This window comes from Chanodichthys erythropterus, chromosome 3 (genome assembly GCF_024489055.1).
Source record: "Chanodichthys erythropterus isolate Z2021 chromosome 3, ASM2448905v1, whole genome shotgun sequence".
In the NCBI taxonomy this organism is placed as follows: domain Eukaryota; kingdom Metazoa; phylum Chordata; class Actinopteri; order Cypriniformes; family Xenocyprididae; genus Chanodichthys; species Chanodichthys erythropterus.
Genome location: NC_090223.1, coordinates 39,877,813 through 39,896,335, shown reverse-complemented (window position 1 = coordinate 39,896,335; position 18,523 = coordinate 39,877,813). Strand labels below are relative to the sequence as shown.

The 18,523-nt window shown below is 37.1% G+C and overlaps 1 protein-coding gene across 1 annotated transcript; it reads left to right on the top strand.

Moving 5' to 3' along the window:
- Positions 1-255: 255 nt before the first annotated feature.
- On the top strand, positions 256-18,417 carry crlf3 (cytokine receptor-like factor 3). The gene is made up of 9 exons (XM_067382240.1): positions 256-358; positions 5,064-5,192; positions 10,970-11,177; positions 12,755-12,842; positions 13,879-14,056; positions 14,144-14,366; positions 14,914-15,052; positions 15,273-15,385; positions 17,026-18,417. Exons 2-9 carry the CDS (start codon positions 5,076-5,078, stop codon positions 17,292-17,294), a joined length of 1,335 nt encoding a protein of 444 aa, XP_067238341.1. The 5' UTR covers positions 256-358; positions 5,064-5,075; the 3' UTR covers positions 17,295-18,417.
- The last annotated feature ends 106 nt before the right edge of the window (positions 18,418-18,523 follow it).

Sequence of the window (18,523 nt, the reverse complement as noted above, 5' to 3'; positions counted from 1 at the left end):
ACATTTTCCTTGGGCTTCTGTTCATAATTCACAAATATCTTCAAGACACACTAGCTCTTATTTTGTGATTAACACAAAGTTACCTTCCCTTATTGTCTGACGCCAAGGGACTCTGTTGACGCCTTCTTGCGCTTTGGGTTTTCACCAAAAAGATGGGGCGGGGTTAAGAGCGGTTAAATCATCTGATTGGCTAGAACTGACAGCAGACAGGAGGAAAACACAATGATGCGGCATATGATTGGACGACGGGTTTGTATCAAAGTGAAAATATGTGCCTCCAGCTCTTTACTGTTGCCAGGGCGTCAATGGCGGAACTCCGCGGCAGAAGTTAATATGACACAAGACAGGATCGCATAAGGTAATACTGCAAAAATCTCTTAATAATAGCATATGTTTTTGTTACAGTTTATATTTCAGTGCTTAGCTAGAGATGCTGTCTCAGGTTTATGTGTGGATCGGTTTGAAGAGCTTACTGTAAAACTGAGGTGAGTAAAAGTGATGAGTGTGTTGGTGTGGCGATCCTCTCAGAAGAGCCTCATGAACTGCTTCTTTCTCAATTTTAAAATAACTGCTAACTGTTTTAGTTATCAGCTGTTTCTCAAAGATGATTTGCATGTTTAATATTTACATATTTGTACTGCTCTTCTCCCATCTGCCTTTACTTTCCACTTGTTTTGGACATGTATAAACATGTTGAGAGTGCATGATGCATCAGTATGGCCCATAGAGAGATCCTGCACTTTACATAACTGTCCTCTTAATGCTTAGATTGGACCAAAAGAGGAATATACACGAGTTATACTGTGAAGGTGATGGACAGGACCTCTGGTAGTTTATGATCACTTGTTTAAATGCATCTTCTGGTCGTCATCTTAAGAGAAGAGCCCTTATCAGTGAGCGGTCTCAGATTTTGAAGCAGGACACATGATCCTCAGATCAGAGACATCTCATCCTGGAATTCCCAACATTGTCTTTTGGCAGCAGATTGTTTTTGTCTTTTGAATCTAGGTCATTCACGTCCCTCTGAAAGATAGCCAGTCCTCTGCAGTACTCCCTGATGGATTCGCTTGTGGGAAAGGATTCTGGAAGAGCAATAGATGTAATATAATTGCTGGTCTTAATGCTCTTAACCCCAGTCTGGATAAGAACCCTGCTGCTAAATCAGAGGATTAGACTATGATTTTTGGAGAACCCCTCCCTTTCCCTTGATAATTAAATGTCGAAATCTGCTAAATATGCGGCTGACGAATTTTTTCAGACATTGATCATGAGATAGATGAGTATGGAAGCACAGGCTTGTTGGTGCAGGTCACAGTTTGTTATTTAGGTTTCTCTCTCACAGCTGTATGGATGAAAGGGTGTTTTTGAGAGTATTCTCTGCTCTGTGCACTGAGGTCAGCATCTTTGTGTTAAACAAGGCTAAATTGAATAGCTTGCAGAACAGAGCTGCCGATCCACCTGCACTGTACTTGTGTTCAGATACACGCATAAACAAACAGGCAGCTGTTCTGTCCTGCACAATGAGACCAGTGTTACACAGGCACTATTGTACAGAAGTTGAGGCGTAGTTTTGGATATGGATAGGTTCAGTTCAGTCATGCTTGTAAGTTTAAGTTACATGAGCACATGTAAGGAAAGTGCAGTTGCTTTCACTTGAACGGAACACGTCAACGGAAGTGGTTTCATTGTAGCATGCTTGCCTCAAAACGGCTAACCTGATCAGTAAAGAAGTGAGTTTTCTGGTTGGTAGTTGTAGAAACGTTTTATGTATATTTGTATATGACAGATGATTTTGAGTTTGTTTGGACATATAGTCTTTGATGTTAACAACAAAATATATAGGAACATTTTTAGTTGCATTGGATTTGTGCCAGAATCAGAACAGATGTGAACATTTATGATTTTTGGATTGAGAACCACTGTCTCTTGTTCACAAATGTATACAGTCAAACCAAAATTTATTCAGACACCTTGAGCATTTCTTTCATGAATACAGTTTATTCACTATAGTTTAAAAAATGGTAATAAAATATGACAAGATCTCAGAGTTAAACTGTGTCAGAAAAAATGTATCTTATGAAAAATGTACCTCGAATTGAAAATTGAATTTACCTCGGCATAGTTAAATAACAAGAGTTCAGTACATGGAAAAGACATACAGTGAGTCTCAAACTCCATTGTTTCCTCCTTCTTATATAAATCTCATTTGTTTAAAAGACCTCTGAAGAACAGGCGAATCTCAACATAACACCGACTGTTACGTAACAGTCGGGATCATTAATATGTACACCCCCAATATTTGTATATGCCAGCTCATGATCCCAACATTATGAAAGGCATTAGACAAGGGCAGCCAGTAACGTCTGGATCTGCACAGCTGAATCATCAGACTAGGTAAGCAAGCAAGAACAACAGTGAAAAATGGCAGATGGAGCGATAATAACTGACATGATCATTGATATCATGATATTTTTAGTGATATTTGTAAATTGTCTTTCTAAATGTTTCGTTAGCATGTTGCTAATGTACTGTTAAATGTGGTTAAAGTTACCATCGTTTCTTACTGTATTCACGTAGACAAGAGCCGTCACTGTTTTCATTTTTGAACACTTGCAGTCTGTATAATTCATAAACACAACTTCATTCTTTATAAATCTCTCCAAAAGTGTAGCATTAGCCGTTAACCACGGAGCACAGCCTCAAATTCATTCAGAATCAAATGTAAACAATATAACAGTATAAATACTCACATAATCCGACGCATACATGACGAACACTTTGTAAATATCCATTTGAGGGTTATATTAGCTGTGTAAACTTTGTTTAGGCACTGTTTAAGGCAAGCGCGATCTCCATGGGCGGAAAGCACGAGATTTAAAGAGGCCGCGCAGCATAAATCGGCTCATATTTAATGATGCCCCAAAATAGGCAGTTAAAAAAATTCATTTAAAAAAATCTATGGGGTATTTTGAGCTGAAACTTCACAGACACATTCAGGGGACACCTTATATTACATCTTGTAAAAAAACGTTCGATGGCACCATTAATTATGTCAGATAACACTTAAGCAAAACATCAGGTCAAAGTGTCTGAATAATTTTTGGTCCCAAATTTTTATAAATTTTACTGGTAGTCCACTGTATGAAGAATTTTTGGTTATAATATGTCACAGCTTAGTTTATTTTGCTATCCTCACTTTCATAAATGAACTATAGTGTCCTGCACCCACTAGTAAAAATATATCAAAAATATCAAAAATGTCTGAATAATTTTTGGTTTGACTAATATACACTGCCCTCCAAAAGTTTGTAAATGCCCTAGAAAAGTGGGGTTTTGGACAATATTTGCATGAATCCTTTTTAATTTGTGATAATTTTGGGACAACACAAACTACAAAAACATATTTTATTACATAAACGGTTTATACAGAGAAAAAAATTTAATTTTCGATTGATCAAAATATCCACGATTAGCAGCTACCTGACCTAAAGTTCTGATTGGTTCATTGTATTCTAAACTTAATTGTCAATCAACTGTTGAAGCTATTAAGACCCAAAAATCTTTTACAAACCTGGGCCAAGTTTAAACCAGTAACCAGGCATCACAGCTGGCAAAGGGGCATGTCTGACTTTGACATGTAGCCTATATATCGCCATTATTATGTAATCAAAATGAAAATTATTATTGCTGGTCTTCAATGATAATGTCAAGTTACTGTAATGTATTTGCACCAAAAAATGATAAGGATTTATGCTGATATCGTCCAAAACCACACTTTGCCAGGAGTGTTTCAAAAATTTTGGAGGGCAGTGTAGGTGTATGTATATATAAGATTATTGTACAGACGTAAAACAAAATTACATTTATTAATAGTACCATGAGCTGCAAAATTATTAATGTTAAATGGAAATGTGATTACCAGCATAAAGTTCAGACCAAAAATGATAACTATAACGATAACTACATTAGCATTCACCACAATACATGATATCATTCTTTTTATTATTAGCGTGTGCCACAGTTGCGTCATCTGCTGCTTTAAATGCTCAAGTGCTTAAAGTCTGGTGGACTTTGATTGGCTGTCAGTGTTATCATTGTTTATCAGATTGGAAAAAAGCTCTGAGAAGTGATTCCAGCGATATCGTTCCTTTGTGTTGATGTTGTTATAGCTGTGTGGTGGACTTTACTATTCTTAAAGAATTAGAAAGATTATTAATATAGAGTTATCGTTATGTCCCTCTTTGTTACTGGCCTTTAACACAGAACAAACACTAGACCAAATATTATTTTAGCATTAATTGCCATGACAAGTGACCGATATTTTTGAGTTTGTTTGGACATGTAATCTTTGATGTTAACAACAAAATACATGTCAGAACAGATGTGAATATGAATAATTTTTGGATTGAGAACCACTGTCCCTTGTTCACAAATTTGCTGTCTAAAGCAAAAACACACAGTAGTGTCACACAGATATATGTTATCCTATCAAAAACCGTGGCTCACACTGTTGTGCGTATGAGTTTATAGCACACGCATCTCATCAGGTCTTGTTTTTGATACATGTAACCTTCGGGCCGGTGATTCATTTCCATGACTTCTGTGATTTTTGCACTGATATGAAGGATGACATGAATGTGGTTTCTTAAGGTTATAGCATCAAAGCCTTTTAGTCATAACTATACAGGACTACATCATCCCCTTGTGCTAATCTTCAACAAATAAGGCTGTGGACATGTTGTCATGTTTCAAAACGTGCTTCCTCACATCCACATGACGTGGAAATGGTGGCCTGATGGTTGCATAAAGTTGGCGTTACATTTTTATGAGCACAGACCATGAGGAACAGGCTGTGTTTTTCAGGCCTGTGTGGAATTTCAAGCTGCTGTTATTATTATTTTAGCTTTGTTAGAGTGACATTTTCCAGAATGGGTGTGTTTTGGCTTTAGCCTTTCTCTGTAATGTTTTCTAACCCCATAATGAAAATTCTCGTCAAACTAAAAGTTATCTCTATCGATGGAAATATTTTCCTACACTTTACCTTGATATTTGTGCTTTGGCAGAGGCCAACAAGGATGTCAATAGAGGCAGAGGCGTTGCTGCAGGAGGCGAAGGAGAGCATCGAGGCAGCCCAGAACTACAGAAGCGAACTACAGCAGAGACTGCATGGACTCAGCCAGGCACGCAAACAGGTACGCTGTGACTCTCTGCGCTGCCACTGGAAGAATAAATAGGTTTCCAACAACTAGCAAAGTGTCGGTCCATGCAGAAATGATCAGATTTTTCATTTATGGTAGGATTTCCAGGATTTCACAGAGGGTAACCTACCCAGTGTGACACTGCAGAAATCAGGGTTGGGCAAAATTCAGAATTAGCTATTTTTATGTCATGAGTTGAAATTTGAATTAAAAGTGCCCATATAATGCTGTGTTTGTTTTGGAGGTCTCCTACATGCATCCAAGGTCAAAAAACACTTTAATTTTCACATAATATACTTTGCACATCACCTTACTTCTCAAAGAGTCTGAAAACATTGAAGATTCAGTCTCTTTGAACCCCTCCTTCTCGAGAGCCTACTCTGCTCTGATTGGTCAAGATGGCCTAATCTATTTTGTTTTTCCGTGTCGGAAACAAAATGCCTATTTACCATAACCAGATTTCCCAGTGCTTGCATACACAGTGATAGAAATAGTAACGATGGTGTCGGTTTTACCGTATCAATTCCTGCTCAGTTCCTCATCCAAGTGTATCCAAAGTGGATTCGCAGCACAGAAAACAGTCGACATGTCAACAACACAAACCAAACTCTTCCAGGCTTCAGCTACAGCTACAGTGTTTGAGGGTTTGGTCAAAGCAACATTGTTTATGGGCAGCCAATAAAGACCATAGGCTGGAATTATGCAAATGTGTTACATTGTTACGTAGGTTTGTAACCAAAAGTGAGTTTGGAATTGCTGACAGCTCATTTCAGGCAGTTCAGAATCTTTTCTTTCTTTTAGGAGACACGGGGTCTCATTCATGAAACACGAGCAGAACGAATTTTTGTGTAAATCATGTGTAAAGTGGTTCTGGCGTAAATTTTCGGATTCATTAAAATGTTCGTTTTTTTTCAAATGTTAGTTGGTACGAAAGAAATCTACACCTGCTCCCAGCCACGCGTAAATAGTGCATTTAACATCCGAACGTTTTGCTCATTAATAAGGCTGCATTTTAATTCACCTTAATAAGGTACATTACACAGCATTTTGAAAAAATTTTATATATAGTAATTACATAAGTTTTTTCTAGTTACTTTTATTGTGAGAGCCAGTAATAGCATCTGCAAACGGAGCATTTTAATCAAATAATGAATTGATTTCAATACGGTTGGGCAAATGGCCTCTTAATTGTTATGGAAATTGTTTCCTATAAAATGTCCAAAATCCGTCGTTTGGTGTCATAATATGATGCCCATATATAGTTGTCATGCACTTTGATCTTTAAAACTTTGAAGGCCTTTTACATTCACAAACAGCTGTATTAAGCCCCATTCACACCGGGAAGATAATCGCGCGTGCTAGTGTGCAAGTGAACGGTATTGCAAATAAACATATTTATGAATTAGACATTCTAAATAATATTTCTTGAATGTAAATAAAACAATAAAAATACAGATATAAAATGGTATATATGGCATATACATGACATGAGGAGATGGTAGTCAGAAACGGTAATAAGTCACAATTTCAGTAGTGCAAGTGAATGGTAGTTCAAATAAACATAGACATTCTCAACTATATTTATTGTATGTAAAAAATATAAAAATACAGAAATAAAACCACATATAATGCACTTCTATTGGTGTGGCCAAGAACTGGCAGAGTTGTCTTCTTCTTATCAATGTGTGCTTGGCAAGACCGTTTTGTGTTTGAGCGCCACCAAGTCGTGTTTTACAGTAACTTCAGCAGCTCCAGGCATGTCAACAAAAGCACCGATCTCATTGGTCAGCCAGTTTTTAACGCGGCACCGTCTATTAAAAATGACGCTTTTACACCTGGCATTTTGCGCATCGGTGCACACTCTCACATATGCGCCCTTTGTTTAGTCGCGAGGCGTTAAACATCGCTAATAAGCATGCGTGCCCCGGTGTGCACAAGCCTTTACACACTGCATGTATTGTTCGAAAAAGCATAATAGGGGCACTTTAATTGGCAACACCAATTGAGGAAGAAAGGAAGTTGTTGAAATTTTTTTGAAATTTTTGAATTTGGAGTTGAACAGGTTAATCTGGGAAATTTAGTGTTCTTCCACTCTGGTTTATAAAAGTAAAATTGTGCAATGTTATTGTGAAATTATTTATGCAGTATTATAGCATTTATTAATGTTTTTAATTGGCTTTTATTTTTATGTTTTCCTTTTAGTTTTGATCATTTTGTTTTGTGCTTTTGCCATTTTTATTAGTTTTCTGTTTAACTAATTTTTTATTTCAGTTTTAGTCATTTTAATATTTCATCTATCTCTCTATTCAGATTTGTGCAACACTGGCAGAAATAGAAACCAAGCAACTGACAAAATGTCCTTGTGCGATTATCTCGATCTCTTCCATGTAAATCTGTTTTTATCTCATCGCGTCTGGTTAGGACACAGTGTTACAGTCGTGCCAAAACCATAGAGACAGTAATGAAATTGCTATTGATCACACCCAGCATGCACCAATGCATAAAAATACTTCAATGCCATCAAACACACTGTAGAAAATGCCAGAAACAAAGGTAGTGGTTCCCTACACAGTAACCAAATAACAGGACATATGTGGGTGTTTTTGAGAGAACAAGGGTAAGTGATACTCCTGCTGTTTTGGTGAAGTGAGTAGGATCCTCTGTGCCAGGAAGGCTGTTGGTCAGCACAGAAGGCCTGATTCATGCCGCACGTCTCCCGGGGTGGTTGTAGGATGTAAAGCCGGCCTGCTGCTCGGTGTTATCTTCAGTCTTTGCTTCTGGCATCTTACCCAACTTCCTCCTTCCCCCACCTCCCAGAATGCTTCATTCAGAGCGTAAACAAGGCTGTAATTTCCTGTTCTTCATATGAGACACTACACTCAGAGAATAATTAAGCTCTCTCTCCTCACATCCTACACAGGACTGAGAATTGAACCAAACTTTTGGGATCATTGACTGGTGATTGTATGACGCCCCACGGTACTGTGATTAACCTCACAGCGTGTACAGCTGTCTGAGTGAGATCCCATATGTGCAGCCCATCTGATATGATCGTATCACATGCTCTGTTATTCACAGCAGTGACACAACATTTGCGGTCATTATTTGGGTCAAACTACACTCTACTTCCAGCTTCTAGTTGTAGAGGCTCATCTGTATTAAGATTCTTCATGTATTAAAAGAACTGAAGCTTCCTGGGTAGTAGTTGAGCTTGATGTTGCATCTTTAACATTAGATGTTTCTTGTCTACTTCCTCTTTAAGTTGTTACACTATGTCTCAGACACTCAGGCTTCCTTAAATCCTACAAGTGGCCTCTGTTTTCCACAGCCTGTCACCCACGAGCCAGACTGCAGCCAGCTGGAGTCTAATACATGGTCATAGGAAACGCATACAGAGCTATAGCATGTTTGAACCACCCTTACATACATATGTCTATTTGAGGTGGTGGTTGGGGGACTCAATGTTTTTTTTTTTTTTTTTTTTAAAGTATTAATATTTTACTTTACAGTGCTATAATCTTATTCTCTCAGCTCTATTTATTTTATTGTAATTTATTTTTTTTATTTTTTTTTTATTTCTTGCCCAGGGACTGCGGTTTAAATTTAGTTAGATATTCTCTCTTCAAAAATTATTATTATTATTATTATTATTATTATTATTATTATTGGGATTGCAGTTGCTAAGTCTGGGGCAGCCATAGAATGTCCATGGTCCCCGTTAAATAAACTACTAAATAAATAAAATAAATTATTTTTGTAATAATAATATATTATAAAATAATATTTTACTAATAAATATATATATATATATATATATATATATATATATATATATATATATATATATATATATATATATATATATATATATATATATATATATATATATATATATATATATATATATATATATATATATATATATATATATATATATATATATATATATATATATATATATATATATATATATATATATAATATAATAATATATACAGTATAAATTAGTTTATATAATTATTTAGTAATTATACATTTATTATTAATAATTATTATTTATTATTATTATTATTATGTTTACAGTTTACACTTTTTTTTATTTAAATATGTCTTGTGTCCAGATGAAAAATAAATGTAATAATATATTTCAGCTTTTTTATATATATTATTTCGATTTTGCTAAATTTTGCTATGCAGTAAACATGGAACGACTTGATTTGGGGCTTTAATTGGGAGGTGAAAGTGCTGTCGCCCCACTCACATTCTCTCACTGTGGCGTCAGGTCACATTCAGTTATTTAAATTTGACCAATATCCAAACTCAGAACAAGCTAAGAATGTAATTTCGAATCACATTACAATGAACATAATAAATTCCAGCAGTATTGTTCTTGTGTCTGTGTTCGTCTGACATTACCAAAGAGTTACTAAAGAGTTTTGTATGATCGTACTGTCTTAGCCCAAAACTGAAGTCTAAACATCCTGTAACTCCACTTCTAATCGCCCCTCATCCCCAAAGCAGCAGAGCCCTGAGATCCTGCCTCCACCCTCCACCCTCCACACACGCCTCACAGCGCATTGTAATGAATAACAATATTTAGGCAAAGGATTCTGTGCTGGCTCAAAATATTCCGATTGATCCCGATAAGACTTCACCGTATGAGGAATGATGCACGTCTCTGGACAGAAGCATTTCCTGCGTCAGCTGCAAACAAAGCCATGTCTGGAACTTTCCACTAAGGTTGATTAATAACACCGTCTCTTTTTGGGTTTCATCCATTTATCCTGCACCACTTTATCTGTGTTATTTTAGACTCTCTTCCCACTTCCTGGACGACAGGGTGTTATCTCTACCTACACACACTGGGACGGCAGTCTGTTGAGTTCCATGGTGCTAATCGTCAGCATGTTTGCTTGCCGGTCTGTTGTGTATTTCTGTCAACATGCTTTTGCCCAGGGCTGCGTTGCATTTCACTGATTATATGGGAATGAGACTTTTCCTCGTTCCAGAAATATGACTCAAGGAATTCTTAAGATTACAGGCTTTAACGTGTCCATTTATGTGTTTGTGTGTGGTATTTCACTAGGTTTTAAGCTACAGAGTACAGTTCAGTTGTAGCCCAGATACAAATGTTCATTGATACGTGGCATTGAAAAGCCCAAGCTAACCTTCATTTGCAAGTGCAAGTTTCATGTTCACAAGATAAGAGGAACTGTTTTTTTTTAAACATTGAAAACCACCAGGCTTCCTGTCACTCTTGGCTCCATTTTGTTGAAGGTGAAGCAGTTAGTCTGAAAGATGCATCAAGAAAATTGAAATGTGCCATTCACTTTTCACCACTTCCTCTTTCAGCCCTACACTTCATATTCAAAACCAGACAGTGGCACACTGAAATGAATTGCATAGATACTAGCACTTCCTATCTCTGATTTATGTAACCCTCATACAATATATGAGTAATGTACATTTTTAAATTTCTGAATAAATTGGTTGATTTATAATTATAGCATGTGTATTTCTGCATTTAAATAGGGCTTATTTAATTATCGGCTTGTTCTTTATACTTAAGCCCTCCTTAGAGAAGACTAGTTTTCCGTAACATGTTAAATTTGTGTCACAAAGGTGTACAGTACTTTAGTAATTTAATCCTGTAGGAACTGAGCAACTTTTTTCCTCACATAACCTTTGTAAAAAAAAATTATGGTACACAAAAATTGTAGGTAATCTAAGAAAAAATATATACCCTACTATTAAAATGTGTGTGTGTCCAGGTGCGAGGCAGTGCCAGTCAGACACGTGAGGCTCTGCAGCGGCACTTCCAGGAGTTGCAGACGGCAGTGAGTCGACTGCTGACTGAGAGGCTGAACGCTCTGCTTCAGGAAGTTGACAACATCGAGCTGGACAGTGTCAGTCCCTTAGATGACTGCCAGAAGCTCATTGAGAGTGGAGTCAGCACAGCTGATGAGCTGCTCCGAGAGGGTGAGTCTGTCACCCAGGCTGGCTGCTCATTGTTCGGACTACAGTGATTCTCCATATATACAGTCACACTAATCTGATTTCATGGGATTTTAAAGTATGCTAAGACCCTAATTTGTTATGGGAAAGTATTTATTAGATAAGAAAATTTGATTTATTCTTGTGCCAGACAAGGATACCTCATTTTTGAGCAGTCGGTTCTGTCATATGTCAGCTTGTAGGACTATGTCAACGGTATGAAATGAAATCAGGTCAGACATTTGCTTAATAAGTAGTTGAAGAATAGCAATTATGTATATATAATCTATCTGATCAAACCTTAAAAAATTTTGGCTATTTAAGGCTCTGCGATAAAGATGCTCAGAGCCAGTGTAAAAGGGCTTAGGGCAATATTTTTAATTAAAAACAAAGAAAAAAAATTTATAAAACAGTTAGTTCCTGTACTCGACTCTGATTGGTCAATAGCTGTTTTTTATTCATGATAAATCACGGCTATGACCGCTTCACCCAACGGTTCTGTGTATCACTACACAACACCCTTAGCAACCACTCTTAGCAACGTAAACTGTTTGTTCTCAATTGATATTGTTCATTGAATCTTACTGTATTGTGTAGAAGAGTATTGTGAAAAAGAGATAGATTGAGCAAGTTTATTACCTGCATTCAGATTTATCATTTTCCTTCAGGTCAGTCCTATGTTCATGATAAAAAATCTGTTTAAATGTCTGATGTATTATCTTGTCCTTTTAACAGTTAAGGGGTTTTCCCGTGACTGACAGCGCTAGTCAAAGCATTTGTCAGTTGCGTCTTGTTCCGTGTTCACAACAATTCAGTCTTTTCAATGTAAAAGTCTTCGCTACTGACTGACACACTCATAAAGACAGTCTTTGCCGCCATCTAATGGTGTAACAATGTAACTTCTGTTGCTTTTCACGGTCAGGGACTATATTTTCCGGCGGAAGGAAGGCTATTAGTAAGAGTTTACCTCATGAAAGTTGCATTGATACATATTTTTTGGCTTTAATATTTGTATTGTGTGGTAACTACTGTTTATATATATATATATATATATTATATAAGCAATAAGGTACTCGAGGCTAGTGCTGTATCGTGAATAAGTCACTCCGCTTCACGACGTGCCTAACAACACTCTTCAGCCGTGACTTATTCACGATACAGCACTAGCCTCGAGTACCTTATTGCTTACTTATATTTATTTCTTTAAAAAAATCTATATGTAAAATTTAAGTAACATAAAATTAATTTTATTCATATAAATTGTAATTAAAAATATATATTTCTTTTTGTTGTACAGTCACTGAAAGTATAAGCAGGAAAAGTACGAATCTGAACCTACTGGCTAATATGGACTAGCAGAAAAAAAAATCTTATTGTTGAGCCCTACTATTTGTGTAATTGCCTGCTATCAAAGTGTTAGCTAATTGAATGTTCAAGAGTTTATTTTGCAGTTTATGTTGATTTTGCAATCGCTATGATGTCCTGTAGGGCTCATTTGATTATATTTGCTACAGTTGCCCTGATGTTCGGTTATGATAATTATAATATGGCTGTTTTTTCAGGGGAGGCTGCCATCCGCTGTGGTATAAATGAGAAGGAGGACAAGCTGGGCAGCTTCACTAAGAAAGCCCTGCAGATCCAGTTGGACAGGTGAGGAGCACACAGATTCATTCACTCAACAACCCCCATCTGCCCCAGTGAACGGAGAAGAGCTTTGATAGCTCTCAGTTTGTGTCTAGGAATGATGAATACACGGAGATTCAGATCTTCAGCCCTTGAGAACACAGAAAGCCACCTATTTCTAAAGTTCAGAAGACAATATTCCCATAATTACATTACTACAGTTCTCATTGAAAAACACGTTACCTAACCTTTACTAATGCCTCGTTTTATGACTCATCTGTTTTGTTTTTTGTGACGCATCTTCTCAAAGTTTAATGGAGAGGTGGCAACCGTACTAGCAGGGATGTACTGAATCACCCAAGCGATTTATAAAACCACTCTGATTTAGCTATGATTCATTTTAAATCACAAACTCTTCCCCAGGATCATCCAGTCAAAGCGCCTACAGTGATTACAGCAATAATCTACCACGGATGGCATTTAAATAACAGTCCTATCTTCTGTGTTTTACAATAAACAGTTTTGAATGATCTCTATAAAAGTAGTTATTGTTAGTGTGAACGGGCCTTAATTCTCACCTTAAAAACATTACTTACCAATTCTACATGAATAACCATTGCCGTCCGCCATTTTGTTGACTAGTCTCTTGTAAGTCTAAGGAGGATCTGTGCTTTTGGATAGTTTTTTTTTTTTGAAAGTATACCAATGACACTTAAATGTTTTATCAGGAAGGAACGTGACACGACTGTGTAAACCACTTTTACATGGTGCAATTCATGAATAATTTATTTTGAATTCATAAAAATTTGAGGAAAAATAAAGCACATTTCTGGTTTTAAACCAGAAAATGTAAATGTCAGCATGTTTTGTGCTACTGACAGATGATTTAGCTACTTGATGTGCCAGTCGACAGCAAACCATGTTGTAAACGCAGGATATTCTTTAACCCTTTAGGATTATTTACCAAATATTTATATTGAATCATATACAGTATCTGTTCTGTAGACAAGCTGACAATAACAGTCTGCGCAAGTACAGTATTTGTAAATATATATGTCCTCAGTCTGCCCGAGGTACCTGTTCTGGTGGACGTGCCGTGTCTGTCTGCGCAGCTGGACGACTCTCTGCTGCATATGTTCCGTTCGCACGTGGCTCGGCACGGCAGCGTGGCGTCTCATCCGCCCGTCCAGATCGAGGAGCTGGTGGAGAGGCCAGGCGGCGTGCTGGTGCGCTGGTGTAAGGTGAGTCTGGCCTCCCTTGTTCATGCCCATCAGACGTTTTTAACCCCATGTGACCCTCTTGGTAATGCCTGTACAATTTGCGTGTAGGTGGACGATGACTTTACCCCTCAGGACTACCGGTTGCAGTACCGTCGCGGTAACTCTTCTCAATACGAGGACGCGTACATCGGGAAAGACAATGAGTTCCTGGTGCTCCATCTTGACCCGCACATCGACCACCTGTTCCGTGTGTGCGCCAGAGGAGAGGGCCGAACCGAATGGAGCCCGTGGAGCATCCCGCAGACTGGCTACACCACACTCGCAGCCCACGGTACAAACTAAACAAAACCTAGCGTTGCAAACACTCGTTATCCTTATATTGGGTGTCTTAAAGGGACAGTTCACCCAAAAATGAAAATTCTCTTATCATTTACTCACCCTCATGCCATCTCGATGTATATGACTTTTTGTCTTCAGATAAACACAAAGGAAAACTGAGTCATATAATACCATTGAATGGGTGCCACTCAGTGATCTTGACAGTTATGACCCCAGTGGGTGAATGAGTGTTTTCTGAAGTGAAACGATTGGTGTGTGCAAGAAAAATACTAATATTTTTAACTTTTATAACAATAAGTATAGTTAGAGAAAGTCATATACATCAGGGATAGCACGAGAGTTAGTAAATAATGAGAATTTTCTTTTTTTGGGTGAACTGTCCCTTTAAGAGATTCCTAAGTATATTCAGAGCACCGTTCAGTGGAACATCTCACTGGGCCTTTTTCATAGCCCACATGTTGAATTGATTTCAGTGTTAAATGTCCATAAAACACCTCCAAATGAATGTTTCATGAATATTGTTCATTGTGCGTTTACAGAATGGACTGCAGGCGTGGAAGGTTACATTTTAAGTAGTAGGAAGAACATCGCCATGCGCAGTGACTCATCAGCTGGTCATGGAGGCGTGCTCTACTCCAACTCCTCCACATACTTCTGTGGCCAGACCCTTACCTACAAGTACATCAGTGTTTCATTCTTCTTCACACTCTTATAGCAAATAAACTGTGAAAGTGGTATTTAAGATCATATTACTCATATAGGAACTAATTATTCAAAACAATGGAAAGATGCAGAATCAGCGTAAATGACATTTTTACAGTAACAAATATAAGAAGGCTTATCACATGTCTCACTCACTGTGTGTCTGATTTCTGATTCTCTTTTTGTTTTTTTGCAGGATCACAGCTGCTGGACAGACGGATAAGCGTGACAGTTTGGGTGTGTGTGCGGACAGCAGAACTGACACAGACTCGCTGCAGAGGGATCAGGCTGTCTGCATTTCCACTAATGGTACGAGCTGGAAAATAGCCATCATAATATTGATCCACCTTTTTGAAGATATTCAGTGTATACACTACTGTTTAAAAGTTTGGGGCTGGTTAGATTTTTTTTTATATTTTAAAATGTAATTTATTCTTGTGATACTACACTGAATTTTCAGGATCATTACTCCAGTCTTCAGTGTCACATGATCCTTCAGAAATCACTCTAATATGATGATTTGCTGCTCAAGAAACAGTTCTTATTATTATCCATGTTAAAAACAGTTGTACTGCTTAATTGTTTTATGGAAACTGTGAGACAATTTCTCAGGAATTTCTTTTTATCCACATTAATGTATAGTAACAATATAGTAACAATCTACATTTATGCATTTAGTAGACGCTTTAAATCTAGAAATAATGAATGCTTCTTTTCCACACTGTTTTAACTAAATGAACACAAGCAACAATGTTATGTTTAAAGGGTTAGTTCACCCAAAAATGAAAATTCTGTCATTAATTCCTCACCCTCATGTCGTTCTACACCCGTAAGACCTTCATTCATCTTCAGAACACAAATTAGGATATTTTTGATAAAATCCGATGGCTCAGTGAGGCCTTCATAGACAGCAAGATAATTAACACTTTCAGATGCCCAGAAAGCTACTAAAGACATATTTAAATCAGTTCATGTGACTACAGTGGTTCAGCTTTTATGTTATGAAGCGACGAGGATACTTTTTGTGCGGCAAAAAAAACAAAATTATGACTTTATTCAACAATATCTAGTGATGGGTGATTTCAAAACACTGCTTCATGAAGCTTCGAAGCTTTACGAATCTTTTGTTTCAAATCAGTGGTTCAGAGCGTGTATCAAACTGCCAAAGTCACGTGAACCATTGAAATTTCAAAACACTTGACATAACAAAGCCTCATTTACTGAAATCACTGACTTTCACACTCCGAACCACTGATTCGAAACAAAAGATTCGTAAATCTTCGATGCTTCATGAAGCAGTGTTTTGAAATCACCCATCACTAGATATTGTTGAATAAAGTCATAATTTTGTTTTTTTTGCCGCACAAAAAGTATTTTCGTCTCTTCATAACATTAAAGCTGAACCACTGTAGTCACATGAACTGTTTTAAATATGTCTTTAGTAGCTTTCTAGGCATCTGACACTGTTAATCATCTTGCTGTCAATGGAGGCCTCACTGAGCCATCGGATTTTATCAAAAATATCTTAATTTGTGTTCTGAAGATGAACGAAGGTCTTACGGGTGTGGAACGACATGAGGGTGAGTAATAAATGACAGAATTTTCATTATTGGGTTAACTAACCTTTCAACAATGCATAGTAAATATTAAATAGGTAAGTACTATTAGGTAATTCTTATTGCTAAAGCAATTAAATAAACAAAAAAACTATTACTTATGGGAAAATTTGTTGCCTCGATTGTTTCATTTTAGTCAGTTTTGAATTGATGCATTGAAATTGATAGTCATTTTTAAGTTTCTGTAAATCAGCTCAAACTAACCATTTTCTCTTTTGAAGTTTTTTTTGTGCGTGTGATGGTTCCACAATGCACTGCTCGCTCACCAACTGCAGGCTTCTTGGGGGGATGCAAGCATTAGTGTTAAGTTACCATGTGCTTTCCCTTCTCCAGGTGCTGTGTTTGTGAACGGAAAGGAGATGACCAACCAGCTGCCAGCCATCACTGTTGGCTCATCTGTGACCTTTGACATGGAAGTGGTCAACCTCTTTCCTGTGAGCAACAACAACAATCCTAGCGATGGGGGAAACTTCAAGCTGAGGGTGACGATTGGCTCAGGGAACAGGGAAGTGGTGTTTGATTGGCTGCTGGATCAGGTGGTGGACAGCCTTTTCTTTGGTTGCTCCTTCACGCACCCTGGATGGAAAGTGCTGGTGTTTTGATTGTTGCATGATGAAATATCCAGTCTGCTGGAATTCAAGACCTCAAGTTCCTTTTAATTTGATCAAACTTTCCATGTGCTTACAGTGTTCAGATGTCACAATTTGCCATTTTTTTCTTATTATTATCAATAACAGATATCACTGTAGAATAACATTAAACTTTCACTGTTTTGAGGTAAGACGCCAACCACTACTCTTTGACCTCATTACAGGTGGACAGGTGTTGCGATCTTTGCATAACCGTACATATTCACAAAAGAGACTGTTACATGTTAGAGGAGTCTAATAAAGTCTTTGCCTGCAGGTGTTAAGTTGCAAAGCATGTTGGTCTGGTTTACCACAGAAAAAAAAGATCTACTGTGAAGCCTTCAGAGATCAAAGGCACTCAAAACTGCTCAAAAATGTGCAAAAAGAAAAGTTCTTCAAAACGAATGACAAAGATAAATCTTTTATGCTCTTGACAATCTTTCTGTATCTGAGTTTTCTCGAGTCAGAAGTGGAGAACGTATCTGTGGAAGAACATGTCGCCTGTTTAACCATAGTTGGATGTTTTATATAGGACACAGTAACATTGAGAGAAGACGTACCTAACAACTAGTATTTAATTCTTGTTTGCCTGGTACTCAGTGCTCTCGTTTAGAAAGTACTGTTTTTAAAACCACCTGTTCACAGATTCATTGACATCCTGATGAGTAGATATCAATACAATGTTTCCACAGAAATGTGATTGTTCGCACTAAACTCGTGTTGCAACTTTTTTTTGTCTTACTGTACCATTTCATGTTTCATTACCTGGCTTATCTTACGGTGACATTTATAATGTATTGGTTGGAGATTTTAGTGAAAAAGCATATTTCACACAACAAAATGAGGGGCCAAGCACCCAATTCACACATTTCTGAGGTAGAAGAACATCATTTACAAGGTACTATGTAATTCCTCACTGCAGAAGAGAACATTGTTAGCCAACGAGGATACACACGAGATATCTGATACTATATTTATAAAACTGTGACCATATTAATGTATATTTACCTCATTTTGCCTGTGCCTTCTCAATACAGATGTAAGAATACAATTGAACATTTGCAACTGAATAAACCGTTTGGAACATTTAAACAAATTCTTGATTTTTTTTTTTTTTTTTTGTAAATGTTTACTTAATAAAACCAACAAATAAAAGATAATATATGAACATGACTTGTGAGGTATCAATTGTAAAACAACAA

Bases quoted from the DNA above. Each gene is read 5' to 3' on its own strand.
- crlf3 (XM_067382240.1), top strand. From the start codon at position 5,076: ATGTCAATAGAGGCAGAGGCGTTGCTGCAGGAGGCGAAGGAGAGCATC. The intron at 11,178-12,754 runs GTGAGTCTGTCA...CTGTTTTTTCAG, and splicing joins TGATGAGCTGCTCCGAGAGG to GGGAGGCTGCCATCCGCTGT. The intron at 14,057-14,143 runs GTGAGTCTGGCC...ATTTGCGTGTAG, and splicing joins TGCTGGTGCGCTGGTGTAAG to GTGGACGATGACTTTACCCC.